The sequence below is a fragment of the Capsicum annuum genome, chromosome 5 (assembly GCF_002878395.1).
Source record: "Capsicum annuum cultivar UCD-10X-F1 chromosome 5, UCD10Xv1.1, whole genome shotgun sequence".
Lineage (NCBI taxonomy): Eukaryota > Viridiplantae > Streptophyta > Magnoliopsida > Solanales > Solanaceae > Capsicum > Capsicum annuum.
In genome coordinates, this window is record NC_061115.1 from 215875986 (window position 1) to 215897331 (window position 21346).

Here is a 21346-nt window from a genome sequence, read left to right on the forward strand (position 1 = left end):
TGTTTCACCCCCTCCCCCCACCCCCACCTACACCAAGCAATACAGGATCAAAAGGACCACATTATCAGCTAGTCAAAAATAGGGGCAAAGCTACAAGTTGGGTATGGAATGTGAGGATAAAAGAAGATTGAGAGAAGAAAGGGATAACACATATAGTCAATAAACATGCAATAATGAAGGCAACAACTCAAATGAAGTGTACGCGATTCATATCACAACCTCAAATGAAGTAGAGATGTTGTTTCCGATAGACCCCCGGCTCAGGACGTATAACATTGTAACGTCGTTGCTTAAAAGTTTTGAAAAATATATATTTCAAAAATAAATTTCTTAAAAATGAAACAAATTGGGTCTGAAATGTGGGGATAAAAGCATGCAATAATAGCATCAACAACTCAAAATTTATGGTTGTGGGGGTAGGGGGAATTAAAGGGAACAAGAAAAGAACAAAATCTTCATACTATTAGGTAGTACTTAAATATATATATATTTATAGTATTTTTTAATACTTAAATATTACTATTTCTTTGCAACGAAAATAAATGTGAAAATATCTTTCACATGGCATATTTATTAGTGAAAATTCTCCATTTTCATACTGACATAAAAGAAAAATTATTATGTCCCAAAGTTATGGACTTATATATAGTCCTCAAAATTTGTATATAGATATGTGGTTTATTTATCGATCGACAGGCCAGTCAAGTCGTGAGTGCGATAGAAATGAACTTTCCAAGAAGCCAACTCGGATCGGGATGAACATAAATCGTGACTTATGTGAGACTTTTGTCTCATACAACTCTGTTACGAGATATTATCACCGATCTTAACATTAAATCACTATCTATGCATTATATTCAGTTTGACCTCGTAAAAATTTTTGGCCACTTGTATGGTCCCACTTGCTTTCTGACCCAAAAAAATCGCTCGCTGACTCGTCGGATTAATGACATGTCGGAAATCATCATGACTTCACCAAACACGATATAAGACTCAAGGGTTACTTCAAAACAGAATTGACTGGTTGTGCTTGGTCGAAGCTCTACTAAGTAGTCATTCCTTTCTCAGGAAATCATACGTGAGACTTCTGCCTCATACAACTTTGTTATGAGATTTCGTCACTAATCTTAACATTAAATCACTATCGATGCATGTATATTCAGTTTGAACTCGAAAAAACTTTTGATCACCTATATGATCCCAAAAAACGCTCACTGACATAGTGGAAATCATCATGACCTTCACCAAACGCAATGCCATATATATATATATATATATATATATATATATATATATATATATACTTATTATAAGTCACATTACATTAATTATTATCAAAATTCTTGAAACATTTAAGAAAAGATGAGACAAAAATAACAAAATGAACCACCTAACTTATGTCCCTTTTACTATTTCAAAAGAAAGAAATGGATCATCATAAATTCCACTGCACCTAACACTCAATAAATAGAATTCAATGCACCACCTTACCCCATATATATTTATTTAATCGGTTTCCGATATTAATATTGAAATCCCAATTAATTAAAATCGTGCAGTATAGAATCTATTCTGGGGATGACGCTCTGCTCCGAATATGATTTTCTCTATACTCGAAATTCAAACTCGAAACATCTTATTAAGGGTATAACAATTCAACCACTATACCGCAACTCATGTTGATATCTTACCCATATCCTTTTCCATCTTGGATAAGAAAAAACAGCTAAAAGTTTTTATTGGTATTTGATGTTTATATTAAATTATTATGTTATTATAATTAATTTAAAATTTAAATCATAATATATTACAACAACAACATATCCAGTGTATTCTCCCAAAATAAATCTAGGAAGGGTAAAATATATACAGTTCATACCACTACTTTAGATGAAATAGACAGACTATTTTTGATAGATTCACAACTCAAAATCATAATATATTAATGAATTATAATTTAATAATAAAATATTTAGGTGAAAGTATATGTCATTTATTCACTAGATTAGTGTGATTATTGAGTGAGAATAACTTTTATTTTATTTTAAAAAATTGTCCTAAATTTCAAGTTTTCTTTTCCAAGCTAATCCTTAAATGCCAACCCTACCTATTAGATTTTTCTCATTTAATGCAAAATTAATTGCTTTGTGTCCTCTATTGCATGATGAAGTGATGTGTTCTTCCCTAATTTGTACACATGGTCAAAGCAATTTGGCTAAATATGTGCCTATTAATTCGATAAATTTATCAGTAAATTTTATTGAGATGCTTAAATTACGATCTATTTCAATTGAATATTTTAAAATATGATAAAAAAATTACTTAATTTGTTTTTGGTTACTTTGGTAGTGTTATGCCAAAGTCATTAAACTAGAACCACTTTTTTTGTTTCTTATTCAATATTTGACAATATTTTCTATTTTGATTCGATCTCGATTAATTTAGATTCATTTTATATAAGATTTAACTAAGAAAAAATCACTCTAAAATGAACTTTAGATGAGAAATCGTAATAATCAAATTCAATACAGATATTGAAATCGAGAAAAAAAATCACTTATTAATTTCTTTTTGTTGGCAATATAATGCCAAAGCAATTACTTTGGTTGCTCATTCAATATCTGATATTGTATTAAGATTTCGATTAAATTTGAGTTGATATAGAGTAAATTCATTTTAGAAGGAAAATAATTTCTAAAATGAATCTTACGCGACGCAAATTTAAATTAGTCAAATTCTTAATACCAACATCAAATAAAAAATAATTAAAAAAGGAAAAAAAAAAAAACAAATTAGAATTTAGGACTGATGTGCTGCATCTGAGCTCCACCACAACTATAATATCTGAAAATAATATAATACTACTACAAAAATAATGCCAAAAAGGTTTTAAAAAAAAAATGTATTAATATTACTATCAAATAAAATAATATTTTGTTCATTTCATAACTGATATTTTTTTACTTGACATAATATTTAAAACTTGTGTTTTAACATGATTATTGAGTATTTATATGAATATAAATTATTGAGTAAAATATTTAGTACGACACATTCCAACTAACTTCATGGGGTCTCTATTATTCCAAATTAAATTTTATCATATTTTTTTAATCTTTTTAGCTAACGTGACATTATCTTTAATGTGAGTCATATTTTATGTAATAAAATTATCACGTCAATACTAAAGGATTACAAAATACGCTAAAATTGAATTCAAAAAATAATAAGGCTAAGCCTCTGTGAAGTTGAAGTATTTGATAACAACTTTGACTATAACTCGAGGGTGTTTTACTCTAAATTATTTTCACCAAGAGTAAAGTTGTAGAGTATGCCACGTGGAGCATTACTATGTTACCAAATAAAATGTGTGAAGAAAGTAAAGTCCATTGAAAACTTTTCCCCTATATAATGACCACACGTAGAAGCTACAAATTTCCTTACACATTTAAATTTTCTCTTCACTTAACTTTTGTGTGCAACATAATTAATTACCTTAGTCTAAAAAAATATATTATTATTATGAGTTATTTGGGTATTGGAGTGAGTCCTGGTGATGTACCAGTTCATCATGGGAATAATATGAAGAAAATTGATAAGAGAGTGAAAATAGCTGAGTTGATATTGAGATGTATAATTTTGGGTTTAGCAGTTGTTGGTGCTCTACTTATAGGAAGTGATAGTGAAGTTAAAGTTATTTTTTCAATCAAGAAAGAAGCTAAGTTCACTGACATGAAAGTTCTTGTGTAAGTCATGAACTTTTTTTTTTTTTCTCTATTTTGCTTGTTTTTTTAGCTTGTATATTTAGAGATTAAGGGTGTGTTTGGTATGCTAGTAGGTAGTAGGTAGAGTGTTTTGTTTTGTTGTTCGTGCTAGTAGTCGTAGTGCTATGCTTGTAGCGTCTTATTCTTGGAGTTTTGGTGATGTTTGTTGCTTCGAGTAGATGCATTGCAGTATTATTTTGTGGTTGTTTTTGACTAGAGCATCTAGTATCCTGAACTATGGCCAAATTTGCTATGATATGCTCAACTTCACAAGGGTCTTATTACTCCTGACTCAATTTTAGTGTATTTTTGTCGCTTTTTTTAGCTGATGTGACACCTTTGACGTGAGCTCTATTTTAATGTAATAAAAGTATCTTGTCAGTATAAAAGGGTGTGATAAAAAATACCCTTAGGACTGATGTGAAGTTGGAATGTGTCCTAGCAACTTTGGTCATAGTTCGAGTGGTTACTTGATGCTTGTCTCCTTGTTTTTTTAGGTTGTATATTTAGAGATTAAGGGTGTATTTGGTATGCTAGTAGGTAGGAGTGCTTTTATGCTAGTAAGTAGGAGTGTTTTGTTTGGTTGTTCATGCTAGTAGGCATAGTATTACGCTTGTAATTAATGTCTTGTTGTTAGAGTTTTGGTGATGTCTTTTATTTTGGGTAGATCGATTGTAGTATTATTTTGTGATAATCTTATTTCTGTTGCTATCTATTGGTTCTTGTTAAAAATCTTCTCAATCAAGAAAGAAGCTAAGTTCATTGACATGAGACTTCTTGTGTAAGTCTTTTGAACTTTTTTTTTCTCTATGTTGTTTGTTTTTTTAGCTTGTATTATATTTAGAGATTAAGGGTGTGTTTGGTATGGTAGTAGGTAGGAGTGCTTTCATGCTGGTAAGTGGGAGTAGGTAGGAGTGTTTTGTTTGGTTGTTCATGCTAGCAGTCATAGTGCTACACTTGTACTGCCTTGTTCTTAATGTTTTGGTGATGTTTGTTGTTTCGAATAGATCCGTTGCAACATTATTTTTTGGTTGTTTTTTTTGTTGGTTGCATTTTTAATGGTTAAGGTGTGTTTGGTATGAAGAAAGATATTTTCTTGAAAAAGGAGTGCATTCGTGCTAGTAGGTAGGAGTGTTTTGTTTTGTCGTCCGTGCTGGTAGTCGTAGCGTAGCGCAATGCTTGTAGTGTCTTGTTCTTGGAGTTTTAGTGATGTTTTTGTTTCGGGTAGATCGATTATAGTATTATTTTCGAGTGTTCATCCTAACAGGTAGCAGTGCTTTGTTCTGTAGTCAGTGTTAGATGTCGTAGTACTATGCTTGTAGTGTCCTGTTCTTGGAGTTTTGGTGATGTTTGTTGTTTCGGGGTAGATCGATTGCAGTATTATTTTGTGTAGTCTTGTTTCTGTTACTATTTGTTGTTTTGTTACTATCAATTGTTTCATGTTTATATATATTATATCTTTTTCTAGACTGTTTTTGTCTGGAGTTGGGGTCTATCGCGAACAACCTCTACACTCTATCCTTTCCAGATACCATTTTGTGAAAATATACTAGATATGATGTTGTTTCTTGTATTTGAAAAATATTCTCCTAGCACGAAATATGCTTTACTTGAGCTGATTGTCTTATCTCAAATAGTGTGTATAGTTTCGCAAGGTAGGGACAAAACTGCGTTCACCACTTGTGGAATTACATCGGGTATGCTTTTGTTGTATTTGGGTACAGTTAAGCAAATATACTATGTTGGTAAGAGTGGGACTGTGGGGTAATGGGGATGAGGACTATGAGGCTAGGATGGGCTGGTGTGTGTGTTGGAAGATAAGGAGGAGATAATCATTGGGAATGTTTTTCTTGTAAAAATATATTATCTCGAAAATATTTATATATATTATCTAGGCAAACATTGAACGGGAGCGTTGGAGTAACTGATAAAGTTGTTGTCATGTGATCTGGAGGTCACTGGTTCAAGCCGTGGAAATAGTCTCTTGTAGAAATGTGGGGTAAGGCTGCGTACAATAGACCCTTGTGGTCCGATCTTTCCTCGACCCCGCACGTATCGGGAGCTTTAGTGCACCGGACTGCCAATTTTTTTTTAATCTAAGCAAATGTCGGGATGGTGGAGGTAGGAGCTCTGGGAAGTCGGGGTGGATGGGTATGCCAGAGGCCAGAGAGGAGTGGATTGTAGAAATTTGTTTTCTTTACTTTCAACAAAAAAGTCTTTTTTCTCGGTATATATTTCAAAAATATCGACCAACGGAACATGAGAAATTTGGAAAACATTTTCCTCCATACCAAACACACCCTAAAGGTTAAAGGTCTTAACTTTGCGTTTTATGCAGATTTTTAGTGATAGCTAATGGATTAGCTGCTGCTTACTCTCTGATTCAAGTTCTAAGGTGCATTTTCAGTATGATTAGAGGAAGTGTTCTTTTCAATAAGCCGCTGGCTTGGGCTATTTTTTCCGGTGATCAGGTACGACATATGCCTAATAGGTTTTTGCTTCTGAATTCAAAGCGTCGATAGTTAAAGAGTTTAGACTATGTTGCTCGGACTTTCCAAAAATGTAGACGGGTGCATGTCTGATTTCTCCAAAATACATGTATGGGGCTGCATTTTTGGATAGTTCGAGCAAAGCCTTTTAGAAACTGAGCTGATCTGAGTCGGGCGTATCCTATTGCACTTATCATAGATGCACCTTATTTTACTCCATTGTTAGTGTGGTGGGCTTACGGATAATAGTTTGCCTCATGAACATGTAGCCGGTACGTTGAATTTAACTAGAATAGAACTATATACTGTGGATTAAAAGAATCGACTGTGAAAGATTCCCCGCCCAAGCATGGTTAATATTGAAGTTCTAACAGTATCTGGTTCGTTAGTGTTGGTATGATCACACATTTGTCATTGTTAGTACTCTGAATTCCGCTATCCTCGTTTTGGCACCTGCTTTTGCATTGCTTTTCTTGTTAACATGCATATTGTGTGCGATCATTTTCCTTTTTAGTCAAGGTACGTGCTGAAAAATCAATCTGTTATTATTCAAAACAAGGGAGGCATTGTATCGGTAATCCAGTCCAAAATGGTCCACCTTAAACCCAAGACATGTTGTGAACTTACGTAGAACTTATTTTCCGTATCCACGAATCACAGAGTGTTTTGGTTATCGATCTTATGTGTTGTTTTTCGTGTGTGACTACTGTCAAAGATAATGTCGTTATAGTTTACTTTACTGGTTGATTCTGCGTTTTTTAGTTCAGTTACTACATTCAACCACGTTTATTCCTGATAACTAAGTTCCGAGGGAAAGCAGTACAAAACCGCTTGCTTGATCCTTCTCTGCATATAAATTGTGAGACAAGACTGTTCGTATCCGTGGCTAATCTAGGATTTGGAGTTAGTCGATTCTGCTCTTTATATATGTGCTGTTTTTTTCCTGGGCACATACATATACAGTAAATGGTAAACAGTGGGTTCTGTTGAACCCGCTTTGTTTCTAGTCTAGACAATTCTTGCATGTTTTATGACTGTACTATCTTGACCGCTAAATCAGCCTCCTGACCAGCAAACATGCGAGGATTTTGAAATTTTTGGTAGCTCCAAGATGATGATTTGGTGTTTTTGCATATTTTCCATCTAACAATTTCCCCAAAAACAGTCTCTCTACCCCACAAAGGTAGGGGTAAGGTCTGCGTACATCTTACCTTCCCGAGACCCCACTTGTGGGATTTCACTCGGTATGTCGCTGTTGTTGTTGTTTAACAATTTTCCCGGAAATGCACTGGATTGGCATTTAAGAACAATTCTAAGTCCATTAACTCTTGGGCCCAATGGTTAAAGTCACTGCCATAAATTGTGACACCAAAAACTGGATGACAACATTAAATGTACTTCAGAAGCTGGTGGCTCTTGCCCGAATCGCTCGTCTCGGATATTATTGGCAAGCCACTCTATGGTTCGTTACTCGTAAACCTTTAGAAATGAGACACACACCAACAGCAACACCTACGCCTCAGTCCGGAACCAGTTGGGGTCGGTCGGCTATATGAATCCTCACTGATCTGACCATGTTTCCTCAACTTCGGAAATAAGACAAACCCCTAATAAACAAAAAAAAATTCATCCTATCGTGTACCTATAAAATCCATCAAATCTTGAATGCTAATTCTGGTTCATCCTATCGTGTACCTCTGATCTATGCTCAAATTTGCTACGACACACTTCAACTTTACGGATCCTATTATCCCGTGAACTCAATTTTAGCTTCTTTTTGTCAGCCTTTTTAGCTGACATGGCAGCTTTTGTCAACCTTTTTAGTTGACATGACACCTTTAACCTGGACCTCATTTTATGTAATAAAGTTGTCACATCAGCACAAAAGGGTGACAAAAATACGCCAAAATTGAGTTCAAGGGATAATAGGAGGGGATAGTAGGACCACTGTGAAGTTGGATTGCGTCGTAGCAACTTTGGCAATAGTTCAGGAAGGTACCGGATGTTTATCTCATCCGGCAGTTTGGAAGTTCAATGTTGAATGTTGCTGTCCATCTCTAAAAGATAGTTCAGTTGGCGTTAACTATCTTTTTCTTCTTGTCATTTGCAGTCGATTACTCAAAGTTCAAAAAAAGCGTCTTTGTAATTGTTACTATCTCAGTGTTTCGGATGGTATAAAAGAATTTTTACGCTGTCAAGTTGCCTAAAACATAAGTATACACAATCTTTCATAGAAGTTACGTGCTACAACAGATTAAAATACATTGACGTCTTGTTCACCTGCGTGCAGTTGATGGCCTACTTGGTTCTATCGGCAGTGGCTGCTGCGGCACAGTCTGGTGTAATTTCCAAGTTAGGTCAACCACAGTTACAATGGATGAAGGTTTGCAATTTGTATGGCAAATTTTGTAACCAAGTTGGGGAAGGCATTGCAAGTTCTTTACTAGTTAGTCTTAGTATGATTGTCCTCTCCGGTATATCGGCATTCAGTCTCTTTCGTTTGTATGGAAACAATCGCGGAAAGAGTAATGCTAGATGATCATCGCTCAGGTGGACAGAGTTACTCGGTACTTGTGATGGTTGGAAATTCGTCGAGGTGTGTATAAGTTGGATCGATGCCACGATAAATTGAAAACAAAACAAGTAATGCTAGATGATGAGTAGAGTAGTAGTAGGAGTAGTAGTCTAATCTTGACCTAGAAGATTAATGTAACTTTGGTTGATGTTGGTGATATGTACTATGTTGTCTTGTGTTGAATTGTTGTAAAATAAACTTTTATGTTATTTCATCTTGTTTCATGCTGTATTACGACTTTATTTACTGTCTTTTTGTCCTGAGCTGAGGGTCTATCAGAAACAACTTCTTTACTTCTTCAGAGGTAGTGGTATAGACTGCATACATCTTACCCTCCCCAGACCCCGCGTTGTGGGAATACACTGGATTTGATGTTGTTGTTTTTGTAAAATAAACCAAGAGTAGTGCTAGATGATTATTTCTCTGTGGACAGAGTTACTCGGTACTTGTGCTGCTTAAACATAGCAGGTATTTTTGAAATTTGTTGAGGCATACACAAGTTGAACGGCTATCACGATAAATACAAAATATACTCAATGTAGTCTTATAAGTGAGGTCTAGGAAGTATACGCAGATCTTACTCTTATATTAAGAGATAGAGTGGTTGTTTTTGATAGATTCTCGCCTCGAAAAAAAATAACATAATAAAAAAATCATGACAAAAAACTAAACAAAATATGACAAAACATATGGAAAGAGAGTTATTACAACAAACTAATACGATAAACAAATTGCAAAGGAACAATATATAGCACTCCCTCGGTTTCAATAAGAATAACATGTTTTGACTTGACACAGAGTTTAAGAAAATAAAAAAGACTTTGAAATCTTGTGATCTTAAACATGTTATGTGGATATTACTACAACTAACAATATGAAAGGATAGTCTTTCATTTAAGTTCAGGTCCTCGGTAAACTGGAGTTCTGCATTTTGTCTAATCACTCACCGTACTTCTTCAACCTACCTCCACCTCTCTGAAACCATCCACAACTGATACAAGGTGAAAATATGAAAACGAAAACAAGGGAAACAATGGAAAGCGAGTCAAGACAAGTAAAGGATAAAGAAAGATAAAAGGACAGATAGATCGACATAAATTGATAAAGAAAGGACAACCGAAGGATATATTAACCCATAAGACCTTCCTATCAATTACCACAAACACCAACCTCTTACGAGGATCTCACGAGAATGGAATCCCGAGCAACCCATGTTTCTCAACAATCCATAAAGCTCCCGATAAGCTTCAATAAACAAACACTCGCAAGTAACTCTAAAATGAAAAGGGTCCTAGCTAGGCCGAAGTCATTTATTACAATTTGGGCCCAAAAATGAACCTAATTATTAATTGGACCCAAAAGTGGCGAAAGCCTAAGTTGCCACATTCCTATGCTCTTCGAGGCCCAAGCTATCATCCAAATGCAATGTTGCTGCTTGCTCTCTCGAATGGCATTGACACGTATATGCTTCCTTACGATGATCAAGTCTTAGATCTTTAGGTCTGGTCCTTGAAGCATAGATCCCAAAAGAGTTGAGCCAATTTGGCTTGTATCAACAACCAATCTATTACACATCCGCACTCGACATTCATGCATCTTCTCTTCACATACCCGAACCATTTGAACGACGACTCCTGTAACTTGTCATCTATCGATGTCACTCTCACCTTGTCCCAACACCTTCCATCAACCAAATACTATTAAAACTTTTCTCTTTCCATTTAGATATTTAGTATCCATTTCACCACCTGACTAAATTGAATTCAAATCACAAAGTTTCATACCGAGAATAAAATACATTTAATTAAAAACAACCTCATACACAATACTCGAATTCAAAATTCACATTCAAAGACAAAAAATAAAATTACTTATCACTCCATCGTAACCACTAATACTTATGAAAAAACAAAAAAAAAAAAAAAAAAACAGAAAAAGAAAAACATTTTTCTGAAGTCATTTATCCGACAAACTAAAGAAAAAAAAAAATCCAACTTAAAAAACACAAAATATTCAGTGTAAAACATTCAATAATTGTATCAAACAAAATACCCAAATTAGGAAAAAAAAAAAATTACTATAAAATTCATCAATTATTTTTTTTTAATTTCTGGGTTTTCAATCTTTATCACATTGGAATTTTAGGGATTTTTTATTTTTATTTTCAGAGTTAAATGGGTCGTTCTCGTGGGAATTTTCAAGCTGATGAAGATCCCAGTCAAAGGTACAATTTTTATTTTTTATTTTATTTTATTTATTTAATTATCTTTATTTATTCCAGTAATTTTTTTTTTTAGTTTATGGGTGTCTTTTCATTTGTGTAAACTATTAATGAGTGTTGAATTCTTGATTTTTTTTTCTTGTAATTTTTGTGTTAATTATTTGATTTTTAGTCTTTAGCTGAAACTTGAAAGTGTCATTCATTTTAGGTTTTAAGTACTAATGGTTGTGCATTTGTAATGTTTAGCTTGTTTCTGGGTAAAGATTAAATTTTTATTGCTAAATTATCCAAAAAAAAAAAAGGATCAAATTTTTATTGCTAAATTATCAAAAAAAAAAAAAAAAATCAAATATATTGTTAACATTGAGTAGTCAATTGTGTATCTTTCAGTTTATTGGTGTCTTTTGAGTTGTGTAAACTATCCGGAAACAGCCTCTCTACTTCATTTGAGGTAGTGGTATGGACTGCATACACTTTACCCTCACCCAGACCCCACTTTGTGGGAATTCCCACTGGGTATGTTGTTGTTGTTGTTGGTGTAGTACTACTATTGAGTGTTGATTTTCTGAGGTAGTGGTAAGGTTTGCGTATACTTTATCCTCCCCAGACCTCATATGTGGGATTTCACTAGGTACGTTGTTGTTGTTGTTTTACTAATGAGTGTTGAATTCTTGGATTTTTACTTCTTGTTTTTTATTAGTTTTATTATGTGAGAGCGAGCATTGGTGCAATGGTAGTGTTGCTATATCAACTTCTTGGGTTATCCACTTTCATGGTAAAGACTAGATTTTTATTGGTAATGATTAGTCAATTGTTTCTTGGATTTATATAAAAAATAAATAAAAATTAGTCAATTGTTGAAAATTAGCTCTTGCATGTGCTTTTATCATGCGAGGGTGAGCATTGGCGCAATGCTAGAGTTGCTCCTTCCGTGACCTACAACCTCTTTGCAGAAATGCAAGGGGAATACTGTGTATATCCTGCACTTGCTGGGGTACTAATGCCGGATTGGCATGTGAGCGTTCTCTTTTAATTTACGAGTGAGCAGATTGAAATTTGGCATTGTTTATGTTCTATTCTCCAAAGGACAGGAAGTACTAATGATAATGGTATGTGATCGTGACTTATGAATTTGGCACAATGCATAAACATGCCCTTTAACTTGGCCTCAGATCACATCTATGACCTCCAAATTTGGGTGTGCACAAGTAGGCACTTAAACTTGTATAAAGTTGAACAAGTAGACGCATATGTCCTACGTGGAAAATTCTTGTCCGACATGGCGTCCTACGTGTATTATGCCACATAGGACGTGTGTGTTTAATTGCTCAATTTTGTACAAGTTCAAGTGCCTTCTTGTGCACACCCAAAGTTGGAGGTCATAGATGTGATTTGAGGTCAAGTTATATGGCATGTTTATGTATTATGCCTATGAATTTTGTTTCTTTAATCGATGGCGCTAGAGGATATTGGATACTGTCATTTATTCTTTCTCAGTTGATTCTCGCTGATTTCCTGTTGTTTCATTACCCGTTTTCTTTAATTTAGATCAAGGAGGAAAAAGAATGCCTCAAGTGGAGACAATTTAGAATCTGTGATTCCTGGTAAGTTTCGTCTAATAGGTTTTAACTGTTGAACTTCAGTTCAATTCTTACTACTGTTGATGACTGTTCATTCTTAGTAAAGTCCAATTGGACGCGGATTCTTGTGGATAACGGTTTATTAGAGTTGATTATCTTCTTTTCTATCCATTCAATTCATTACAGGTTTTTGAATTTTGTGATCCGGCAAAGGTTTTGCTTCCATAAACTTAGTCAGTTTTATTGGTAGATGAACTTGACGATGAGTAAAGTGTAAACAGGCTCCTCACATCCTATTGCGGTTCATTTTTGAACTGACAATCTATGTTCGTTCTCCTGAGAAGGATAAAATTCCTACAGTGCAGGTTCTTCCGGACATGTAGCTTCACAATGATATCATGACAGCTCAATTATCTATGGAAACTATATGTCAGCGCTGTTTCTTTTGCAAGCATGAATCTCTTTTACAGACCCGACTTTTTTCGGTATAAAAATATGGCAACAAGCCGACAACCTTTAAATTATTAGATAAAGCATGGCAACAGTGAGTTCAGGTTCCAAACATAATTTGAGGATATTTGAATAATGATGTAGCTGTCTTAGAGCTTGCATACTTAGTTGATTCCTTAATATAGTATCTGTATTGTAGTTGGCATAAGTTACTTTGAAGGTAGAATGTTTTTGTAAGAAACACTTGTCTAATCTTTTTATTTTTACTTCTTTTGTGGTAAGGAAACAGTTTATAGGTTAATGTGGAGTCTGGATAGATTTTTAGTAATTTGAAGTTGTTCGCCTAGTTTAGGGCGGAGGGGTTGGGGGCGTGGGTAAGTGTAAGTTCGTGTCTAAAACAAAGGAAGATTTTCTCTTAGGGAATTGAAGGATTAGGTCTCAGTATCATTATAATGCTTTCAGTGCATAGACATTAGCTATTTGACTTTTTTATAGGGTTGATTGGTTGAACGAAATGAAAGGAAATAATAAGTAAAATGTCGTATCTTGACCCTGATTATACTCTCTCCGATTCGATTTGTTCGACTTACTTTTCTTTCTTGGCGACACTTTAATTTCATTTTTCCACGTAACGTGTTTAAGACCACAAGATTAAAGGACATTTTGGTACATTTTGCATATTATTAGTTTAAGAACACAAGATTCAAAAGTTTTCTTTACTTTCTCAAACACCATGCCAAGTCAAAACTAGACAAACAAATTGAAACGGGAGAGTACTGCATTACTATCTTTAACTCCATTCTTCCCCTTTTTGTCAAACCTATTTCCCCAAGTAATTTTGGCCTTTGGTATTGTGTGATGCAATTCTAACCTTGTGGTCTGATGCCTGAGGATCTAATAGTCTTTCTTATTATTATTACTAGTTCTTTTAAGACTTCTTTTAAGTTTTAACCCAATAATTTCTTATTCTTTTCAAAAACCCAAACTCTTTGCAATTTCAGTCTCAAAATCTGCTGCAAATTTGTATATCATTTGCATGACTTACTTTTAGAGTCTTTCAAATTTGCAACCAGTCTATGTTGACATAATGCTGTTGAATGTTGATTACTCAGATCAAGGGACAACTGATGGCAAAAAGGCCTTGTATCACTGCAATTATTGCAACAAAGACCTTAGCGGGAGAACTCGTATAAAATGTGCTGTATGTTCTGATTTTGACCTATGTATAGAGTGCTTCTCTGTCGGTGCTGAGGTGCATCCTCACAAAAGCTATCACCACTATAGGGTTATGGTTCGTTCTTTCTTTCTTTCTTTTTTGATTGATAAAGATGGTATTATGGTTAGTTCTTTCTTCTGTAAAATATGAATAACTTTCAACGAAAACCTCGTCACTAACAGATTGCTTCAAGCTTTCTTTGTATTTAATATCAATAGTAATCCATATGAAAAAAGCTCACTTGCCAAAAGAAAACAAGTGCACTACAGCATGGACTTGATGTTTTTATAAACATACGATTTTTTGGAGGGAAGCCTGGTAAAGTTGCTGCCATATGACCTGAAGGTCATGGGTTCGTGCTGTGGAAATAGTCTCTTGCAGAAATGCAGTGTAAGGCTACGTACAATAGACCTCTTGTGGTCCGGCCCTTTCCCGAACCTTGCTATTGCGGGAGTTTAATGCACCGGCCTGCCCTTAATATTATTTTTAGAAGCTTATTTCGTGTTTTTCAATGCTTCCCTGCACGTGTTTGTGAGCTAACCTTCATTTTTGGTGCATTGTTCTAATGACCTTATTAATGTCGTTGAACAGGACATCTTAGCTTTCCCACTTATCTGCCCGGACTGGAATGCGGATGAAGAGATGTTGCTTCTTGAGGTGTTATTTTAAGGATACCTTCTTTTTTGGATCACCTCACGTCTTATTTATTACTGAATTTGACTTTTCACTTTTCGTGGAAGGTATTCATAACATCAATAACCCTTTTCGTGTTGTCTTGGTTCCTTGAATTTGCCTTGCCTAGGGAATTGAAATGTATGGCATGGGTAATTGGGCAGAAGTAGGTGAACATGTCGGAACAAAGTCAAAAGAAGCGTGTGTCGACCATTTTAAGGACGAATACTTAGACTCACCTTACTTTCCTCTACCGGTAAGAAATTTATCAGATGCAAGTTTAATCCTTTATGACTCACCATTTCACCCACATTTTTCCTTTTCCGTTTCCAGGATATGACTCACGTCATGGGGAAAAATAGAAAGGAACTCCTTGCCATGGCCAAAGGGAATTTCACAGATAAGAAAGGTTAGGAACGTCGTTCTCAAATCTGAATTCTCTCGGTACTTTCCTTAGCTATTCATCTCGAGAGCCCGATCTTCTACCGTTAGAATAACAAAATGATGCTTGCCGCAACTTAAGTCATGCCCTCGAGATCAAATTGTCTGCAGTTACATATCTCATTAAATGACTAACAGCATCTGTGAAATGATTCTATCTGTCCTACGAGTAGAAGTGTTTTGTGTATATCTTTTTACTGTATTAATACAAATATCTATTAACTAAAAGCTAAATAAATAGGAAGTAATATAAACTTTTGGAAGTCTCTTGACGATTGTATCTTGTTTATTATATATCTCAAAGTGTCACTTGTTACTTCTTATACTGTTCAGAAATTCCCTTCCGTGAAAGCTAAGTTCACTAACAAATAGGAGATGCGGGAAAACTTTTAGAATCTCTGCATGGATGTGATAAATCTCTATTGTCATGTAGGCATAAATACACAAAAGACACTCAAACTTGGCCGCAGTTGTCAAGTAAGCACTCCAATTTTGAGAGTGCACATCTAGACACCTCAACCTGGTTTCAATTGACAACTAAACACTCCAACTCATCCCTACTGTGGCTCGTGGACACATGACGCGGATATGACACATAAATTTTGGAGGTGTCTAAATGATCATTTTGTAAGTTGGAGTGTTCAACTGACACAATCGAGACGAGTTGAGGAGTATAGATGTGTTCACTCAAAGTTGGAATGTTGACTTACCAGCTGAGGCTAAGTTTGAGTGTTTGTTTATGTATGTTATGCGTTTCATGTTTCAAGATAGATGAGCTGCTTTTTCTTTTGGATAAGGATAAGCTCGCCTTTTGTTTTCATTCTTGAGAAAGTATGGAATAAACTAAAGGCAAAATACATTTATAGAAAGAAACTCTTCAGGATCCGTATATGTATGTATCGAACCTAAATTGCTAAAATTTGATTTCCATATCTAAAACGGAAGAAGAGCGAGAATAGTAACACTTAAAATTATCTATGTGCATTTGTCTTATGTACAAGGGCAAAATCAAAATGAAAAATGCTAACTATAGAGTTTTAGTACATTTAGGAAGTATTGTTAATAAAATTTGACAACTAATACTACTAGCATATTAAAGGTTGGTGATTTTAGTAGTTGTGTCGGTAATCTATACAAATAAATTTACAGAAAATGTTGTAAGACTATGATAAGATATGGTCAAGATAAAGATAGTCAACTAGTGAGATAAGAATCGCAGCAAGGGAAGTGGGTCTTTTCCCACATGATGCGTAACTATTGTTTTGTTCTTTCTTTGACGTTGAACTGATATTAATGGTCGTTATAAATATAAGAAACTCCAAAACTCAATACTCTCCAATTCAAGACCTCCGTTCACTTAAAGCTAAATCTACATGAATTTATTTCTTTATTTTTATTGGTTGTTTTGGTGTTTACTTTTGTTACTTCAATTAAAGACGAGAAAAATTTCCATAGATATAGTGGCTCAACGATAACAATAACAATCCTGTGTAATCCCATAAGCAGGTCTGAGGAAGGTAGAGTGTACACAGACCTTACGACTACCTCGTGGAGGTAGAGAGGCTGTTTCTGAGACCCTCGGCTCGAGTAACGTACATCAGAGCTGTTGAAAGAAAAATACAGGAGTAAAGAGGACATAGAAAATAATAGGGAAAAGTTCCCATAGATATATATAGTGTGATAGAAAATCTTGTAATTCATTGCGTCTTCTGGATTTCGCATATGAGTAACTGTATGGATTTTCTAATCTGATGTATCTTCTGGATGAATACTTTACCGCAAAAATTGTGATTGGGTAATGTGTATTTGACCCAATGGTATGGGTTTATTTGAAAGGCCGAATTGTGTTCGATCTGCTGGGCTTAGCATTGCAAATTTTGATGGAGAAATTGGCAAATAGCCATTTTTGGAACACTAATCAAACTTTAGCCACGACCTCAAAACTATTAACACGGGAGAAAACTATGGATTCACATGGTAGTAGGAGTAAGAATTTTATTCTGATTACGACGAATTTTTACCACATTTTTTTACGTTAGATGTTTATGGCAATTGCAGGAGTATCCTCACTTGGTGAAGTTGTTCCGAAAGATGAATCATTTTCTCCGTCTCAAGTCAAGTATGAATATCACATTCTATATTCTGTGTACGTGGTTTTTCGTCTCTTTATCTTTTTTAATCATCTAGTACTTACTTTCTTCTTGCATGCTTGCCGTTAGAGTTGAAGACTCTCATAGAAAGGGTCCTTCAGGACGTTTATCTGCTGTATCCAATGCGGGTAAGACCGGTTTCTGGTCCTGTCTGGATGCAGTATTTACTTTTCCTCTTTAACGATATCTACTTTTTGAGTCATTAACAGCATGAATGCTTCAGGAATCACAGGCATTAAAAAACCATCCAGCAAGTCGCAAATCAAAATTCAAAATGAACCTGTAAAATTGGAAGGTAGGGCCGGCAACTTATCATTCATCAGGGAAAATATTTGTGAAGGAATTGTTCAGTTAAAGTAAATTTATTATTGGTCGATAATTCAGGCAGAAATTTTGGAGGCAAGAAACCAAAATCGTTGAAAGAGGATGGATCCTCATTGATGAAACTAAGTGGATATATCCCCAAAAGGGAAGAATTTGATCCTGAATATGATAATGATGCGGAGCAACTATTGGCTGATATGGAATTCAAGGAAACTGAAACTGAACAGGAGCGCGAACTTAAGTTGCGTGTTCTGCGTATCTATTCCAAGAGGTACTCTTCCTTTCCTCCGTCACATGTTTCATGATTTCTTCAGTTGGTGTATTCCTTCAGAGTCAAGTCTACGAATAATGGCAGGCTTGATGAAAGAAAGCGCCGCAAGGATTTTATTCTAGAGAGGAATTTACTCCAGCCAAGTGAATTTGAGAAGAATTTGTCACCAGAAGAGAAAGATCTATGCCGACGTTATGATGCCATTATGCGCTTCCTCTCGAAGGAGGAGCATGAAGAATTAATGAAGACTGTGGTCTCAGAACATAGATATCTGAAAAGAATACAAGAACTCAAGGTTGGAACTCAGCTCTGCGCCTTATTATTGTACCTTTTCTTATGAAACTAAATGTTGGTGTATATACAAGCTCGGTATGTCATTGACAAGTCTATGACTGCATTGTCAAACATAATAAAGAATCACGTTCTATCCCGGCACCCGAGGATATGACCTAGTGGTCAATGAAGTGGGTTGGATCCATGAGGTCACCCAGCGGAGACAAAAACACTAGGTGATTTCTTCCAGTCTGTCCAAGCTTTGGTGGGCAGAGTTACCCAGTATCTAGGTTGGTGGGAGGTAGCTGGTGCCCGTGAAATTAGTCGAGGTGCACACAAGTTGGCCCAGACACCACCACAACAACAACAAACCTAGTTTAATTTCACAAGTAGGGTCTGGCGAGCAGTGTGTAAGCAAGGTAGGGACACTGTTTCCGATGACCCTAGGCTCAGGCTGACCCAGACACAACGGTTATAAGAACAAAAAGAATCACTTTCTATCCTGTTACTAGTTATGTAAGATCAAAATTATGCAGGAATCGAGAGCTGCTGGTTGTCATTCATCTATTGAAGTTGATAGATACTTAGAAAGGAAAAGGAAGAGAGAACTTGAAGATGGTGTTCCGAGAAAAGAAAGTTCTCAGATTGGCCCAATGAGCCAGGAGAGCCTGAACATGCCTGCTTCTTCTGACTCACTCGGAACACATTCAAATAGAAAACCTTGTAGCCAGGCGAATTTGAGTTCCATCAACGATTCGGGCGTTGCAGCTCTTTCTGCAGGAGAACTGTTATCTGAACCTGTAAGTTTTCATATTACTGATTTTGAAAGGAATTCTTAGGTAACTATAACTTGTTTTTTCCCATGCCATTTGCGCACACACGACATATTGAAACGTACACATGAATTTCAGGAAAAAGTAAAGCCTTACAACCCCATTGCTCCACACACCCACATACTAGTTGAGTCGTGATTATAGACTGATACAACTCGGTAACCACTTTGTTCGTTTCCCTAGTTATACACCTGATGCACGAATGCAAGGAATAGTAGACTTTGACGATGTCTTTTGCTTCGTTATTCTGATTTTGGTTTTCAAAAGTTTCATTGTTGAGTTAGCCATACACTTGAGATGTTTCAAGTCGAATTGTGATAATAGACCAATATGATTTGGTAACCACGTTTTCTTTTACTAGTTTTACGCATGATGCATGAATGCAAAGAACAACAGACTTACATCACAATGTCTTTTTCTTCGTTCGAGCTACCATAAACTTCACATGTTTCAAGTATAGTTGTTGTGATAATACACCATTACGACTTGTTAACCACTTTGTTCTTTTTCCTAGTTTTACGCCCGATGCATGAAACGCAGGGATAACAGACTTACATCACAACGTCTTATTCTTCGTTATTCTGGTTTTGGTCGTGTTAGTCGTACACTTGAAATGTTTCTAGCGATTCACGTGTGATTCTTTTTCTTCGTGCAGGAGAAACAACTATGCCGAGAAATCAGGCTATCGCCGCATCATTATCTTCGGATGCAAGAGGTTCTTACAATACAAATTTATAGTGGCAATATCACTAGAAAATCAGATGCTTATCCCTTGTTCCAAATAGAAGCAACTAAAGTAGATAGAGTTTATGATATGCTTTTGAAGAAAGGAGTTTCACCCTTGTAAAAAAATTGTCCAGACATTATTTATTAGGTTTAAATGACATCTCCCAGTTTTTTTAGTCATTCTCTGGCAATTTTATGGGTATTTCTTTTCATTTCTAGTGAGCCTTGAACCGGTAAAGTTGATGTCACGTGATCAGGAGGTCACGGTTTCAAGCTTTGAAAAAAGCCTCTGCAGAAATGTAAGGTAAGGTTGCGTACAATACATCTTTGTGGTGGGGTCCTTCTCCAGACCCTGCGCATAGCGGAAGCTTTAGTGCATCGGGTTGCTCTTTTTTTTTTTTTTTTTCATTTCTAGTGGAGCAACCCGGTCCACTAAGCTTCTATCATGCGTGGGAGATCGGTGAATGGTTGGGCCATAAGGGTTGATTGTGTGCCGTTGCACCCTTCGTTTTGGCAAGAGGTTGTTTCCATAGCTCGAAGGGGAGCCTTGGAGAAACTGGTAAAGTTGATGTCATGTGACCAGAAAGTCACGGGTTCAAGCTTTGGAAGCAGCGGCAGAAATGCAAGGTAAGGCTGCATTACAATACACTCTTGTGGTGAGGCTCTTCCGTAGGAGCTTTAGTGCACTGGGCGTTTTTTTTTTTTTCCATAGCTCAAACCTAGTGACCTTCCGGTTACATCACAACAACTTTATCAAAATTTATACATTGTGGCCTCTTAGTGATTTCTCTTTTCCTTGGCCTCAAAAGATTTATCAAAATCTGCTGTTTACAAGTATTTTCAAATTTCTTTGTTATAAAAGATTAAAAACAAATTATTATTTGAATTCTCAAAATGACAGAATTGGCAGATGGATTGAGGGGGAAAAATGGCAGAATGCTAAAATTAAGGACAAATTAAATCCAGAAAGGGATACTTTGATCAATAAATTTTTTATTAAATAAGTGATAGAATGATAATTTGGTGTACTAAATCTCTCGCTATGCACAGGGTTAGGAGGAGAGACGAATCACAAGGGTTTATCGTATGTAACCTTACCCCACATTTCTATACCCCACATTTCTGCAAAAGACTGCTTCCACGACTTGAAGACTTGAACTCGTGACCTTCTTGTCACATAACAATAACTTTATCAGTTATTTCAATACTCCACTTCCAAATAAGCAACAGAAGGAAAATTTAAAGATCATCAAATTTAAGGATAAGCATCCAGTACACCCCTGAAATATGACCAAAGTTGCTATGATGCATTCTAACTTCACAAGGGTCCTATTACCATTCTGAACTCAATTTTAATGTAT

At 35.6% G+C, this 21346-nt stretch overlaps 2 protein-coding genes across 6 annotated transcripts; both read left to right on the forward strand.

Moving 5' to 3' along the window:
• The first annotated feature begins 3397 nt into the window (after positions 1–3397).
• On the forward strand, positions 3398–9057 carry LOC107853716 (CASP-like protein 2B1). The gene is made up of 3 exons (XM_016698693.2): positions 3398–3746; positions 6103–6235; positions 8544–9057. The coding sequence occupies exons 1-3, from the start codon at positions 3412–3414 to the stop codon at positions 8790–8792; spliced, it is 717 nt and encodes a 238-aa protein (XP_016554179.2). The 5' UTR covers positions 3398–3411; the 3' UTR covers positions 8793–9057.
• A 1737-nt stretch (positions 9058–10794) lies between these two features.
• Positions 10795–20165, forward strand: LOC107853710 (transcriptional adapter ADA2b). Of its 5 annotated transcripts, XM_047412755.1 has the most exons (14): positions 10803–11052; positions 12003–12158; positions 12598–12653; positions 14192–14370; positions 14887–14952; positions 15098–15223; positions 15301–15376; positions 17467–17527; positions 17628–17686; positions 17782–17853; positions 17943–18153; positions 18238–18448; positions 18963–19226; positions 19915–20165. In XM_047412755.1, the coding sequence occupies exons 4-14, from the start codon at positions 14368–14370 to the stop codon at positions 20104–20106; spliced, it is 1341 nt and encodes a 446-aa protein (XP_047268711.1). In that variant the 5' UTR covers positions 10803–11052; positions 12003–12158; positions 12598–12653; positions 14192–14367; the 3' UTR covers positions 20107–20165. The 5 variants fall into 5 exon arrangements, with proteins under 5 accessions (XP_016554172.1, XP_016554171.1, XP_016554173.1 ...); XM_016698686.2 differs by lacking the exon at positions 12003–12158 and having other exon boundaries at positions 10795–11052; positions 17791–17853; XM_016698685.2 differs by lacking the exon at positions 12003–12158 and having other exon boundaries at positions 10799–11052.
• The last annotated feature ends 1181 nt before the right edge of the window (positions 20166–21346 follow it).

Excerpts from the sequence above, each read along its gene's own strand:
- LOC107853716 (XM_016698693.2), top strand. The coding sequence starts at position 3,412 with ATGACCACACGTAGAAGCTACAAATTTCCTTACACATTTAAATTTTCT. Across the intron at positions 3,747-6,102 it reads ACTGACATGAAAGTTCTTGT|ATTTTTAGTGATAGCTAATG; the intron begins GTAAGTCATGAA and ends CGTTTTATGCAG. Across the intron at positions 6,236-8,543 it reads CTATTTTTTCCGGTGATCAG|TTGATGGCCTACTTGGTTCT; the intron begins GTACGACATATG and ends ACCTGCGTGCAG.
- LOC107853710 (XM_016698685.2), top strand. The coding sequence starts at position 11,003 with ATGGGTCGTTCTCGTGGGAATTTTCAAGCTGATGAAGATCCCAGTCAA. Across the intron at positions 14,371-14,886 it reads ATCACCACTATAGGGTTATG|GACATCTTAGCTTTCCCACT; the intron begins GTTCGTTCTTTC and ends GTCGTTGAACAG. Across the intron at positions 17,687-17,781 it reads ATCTGCTGTATCCAATGCGG|GAATCACAGGCATTAAAAAA; the intron begins GTAAGACCGGTT and ends TGAATGCTTCAG.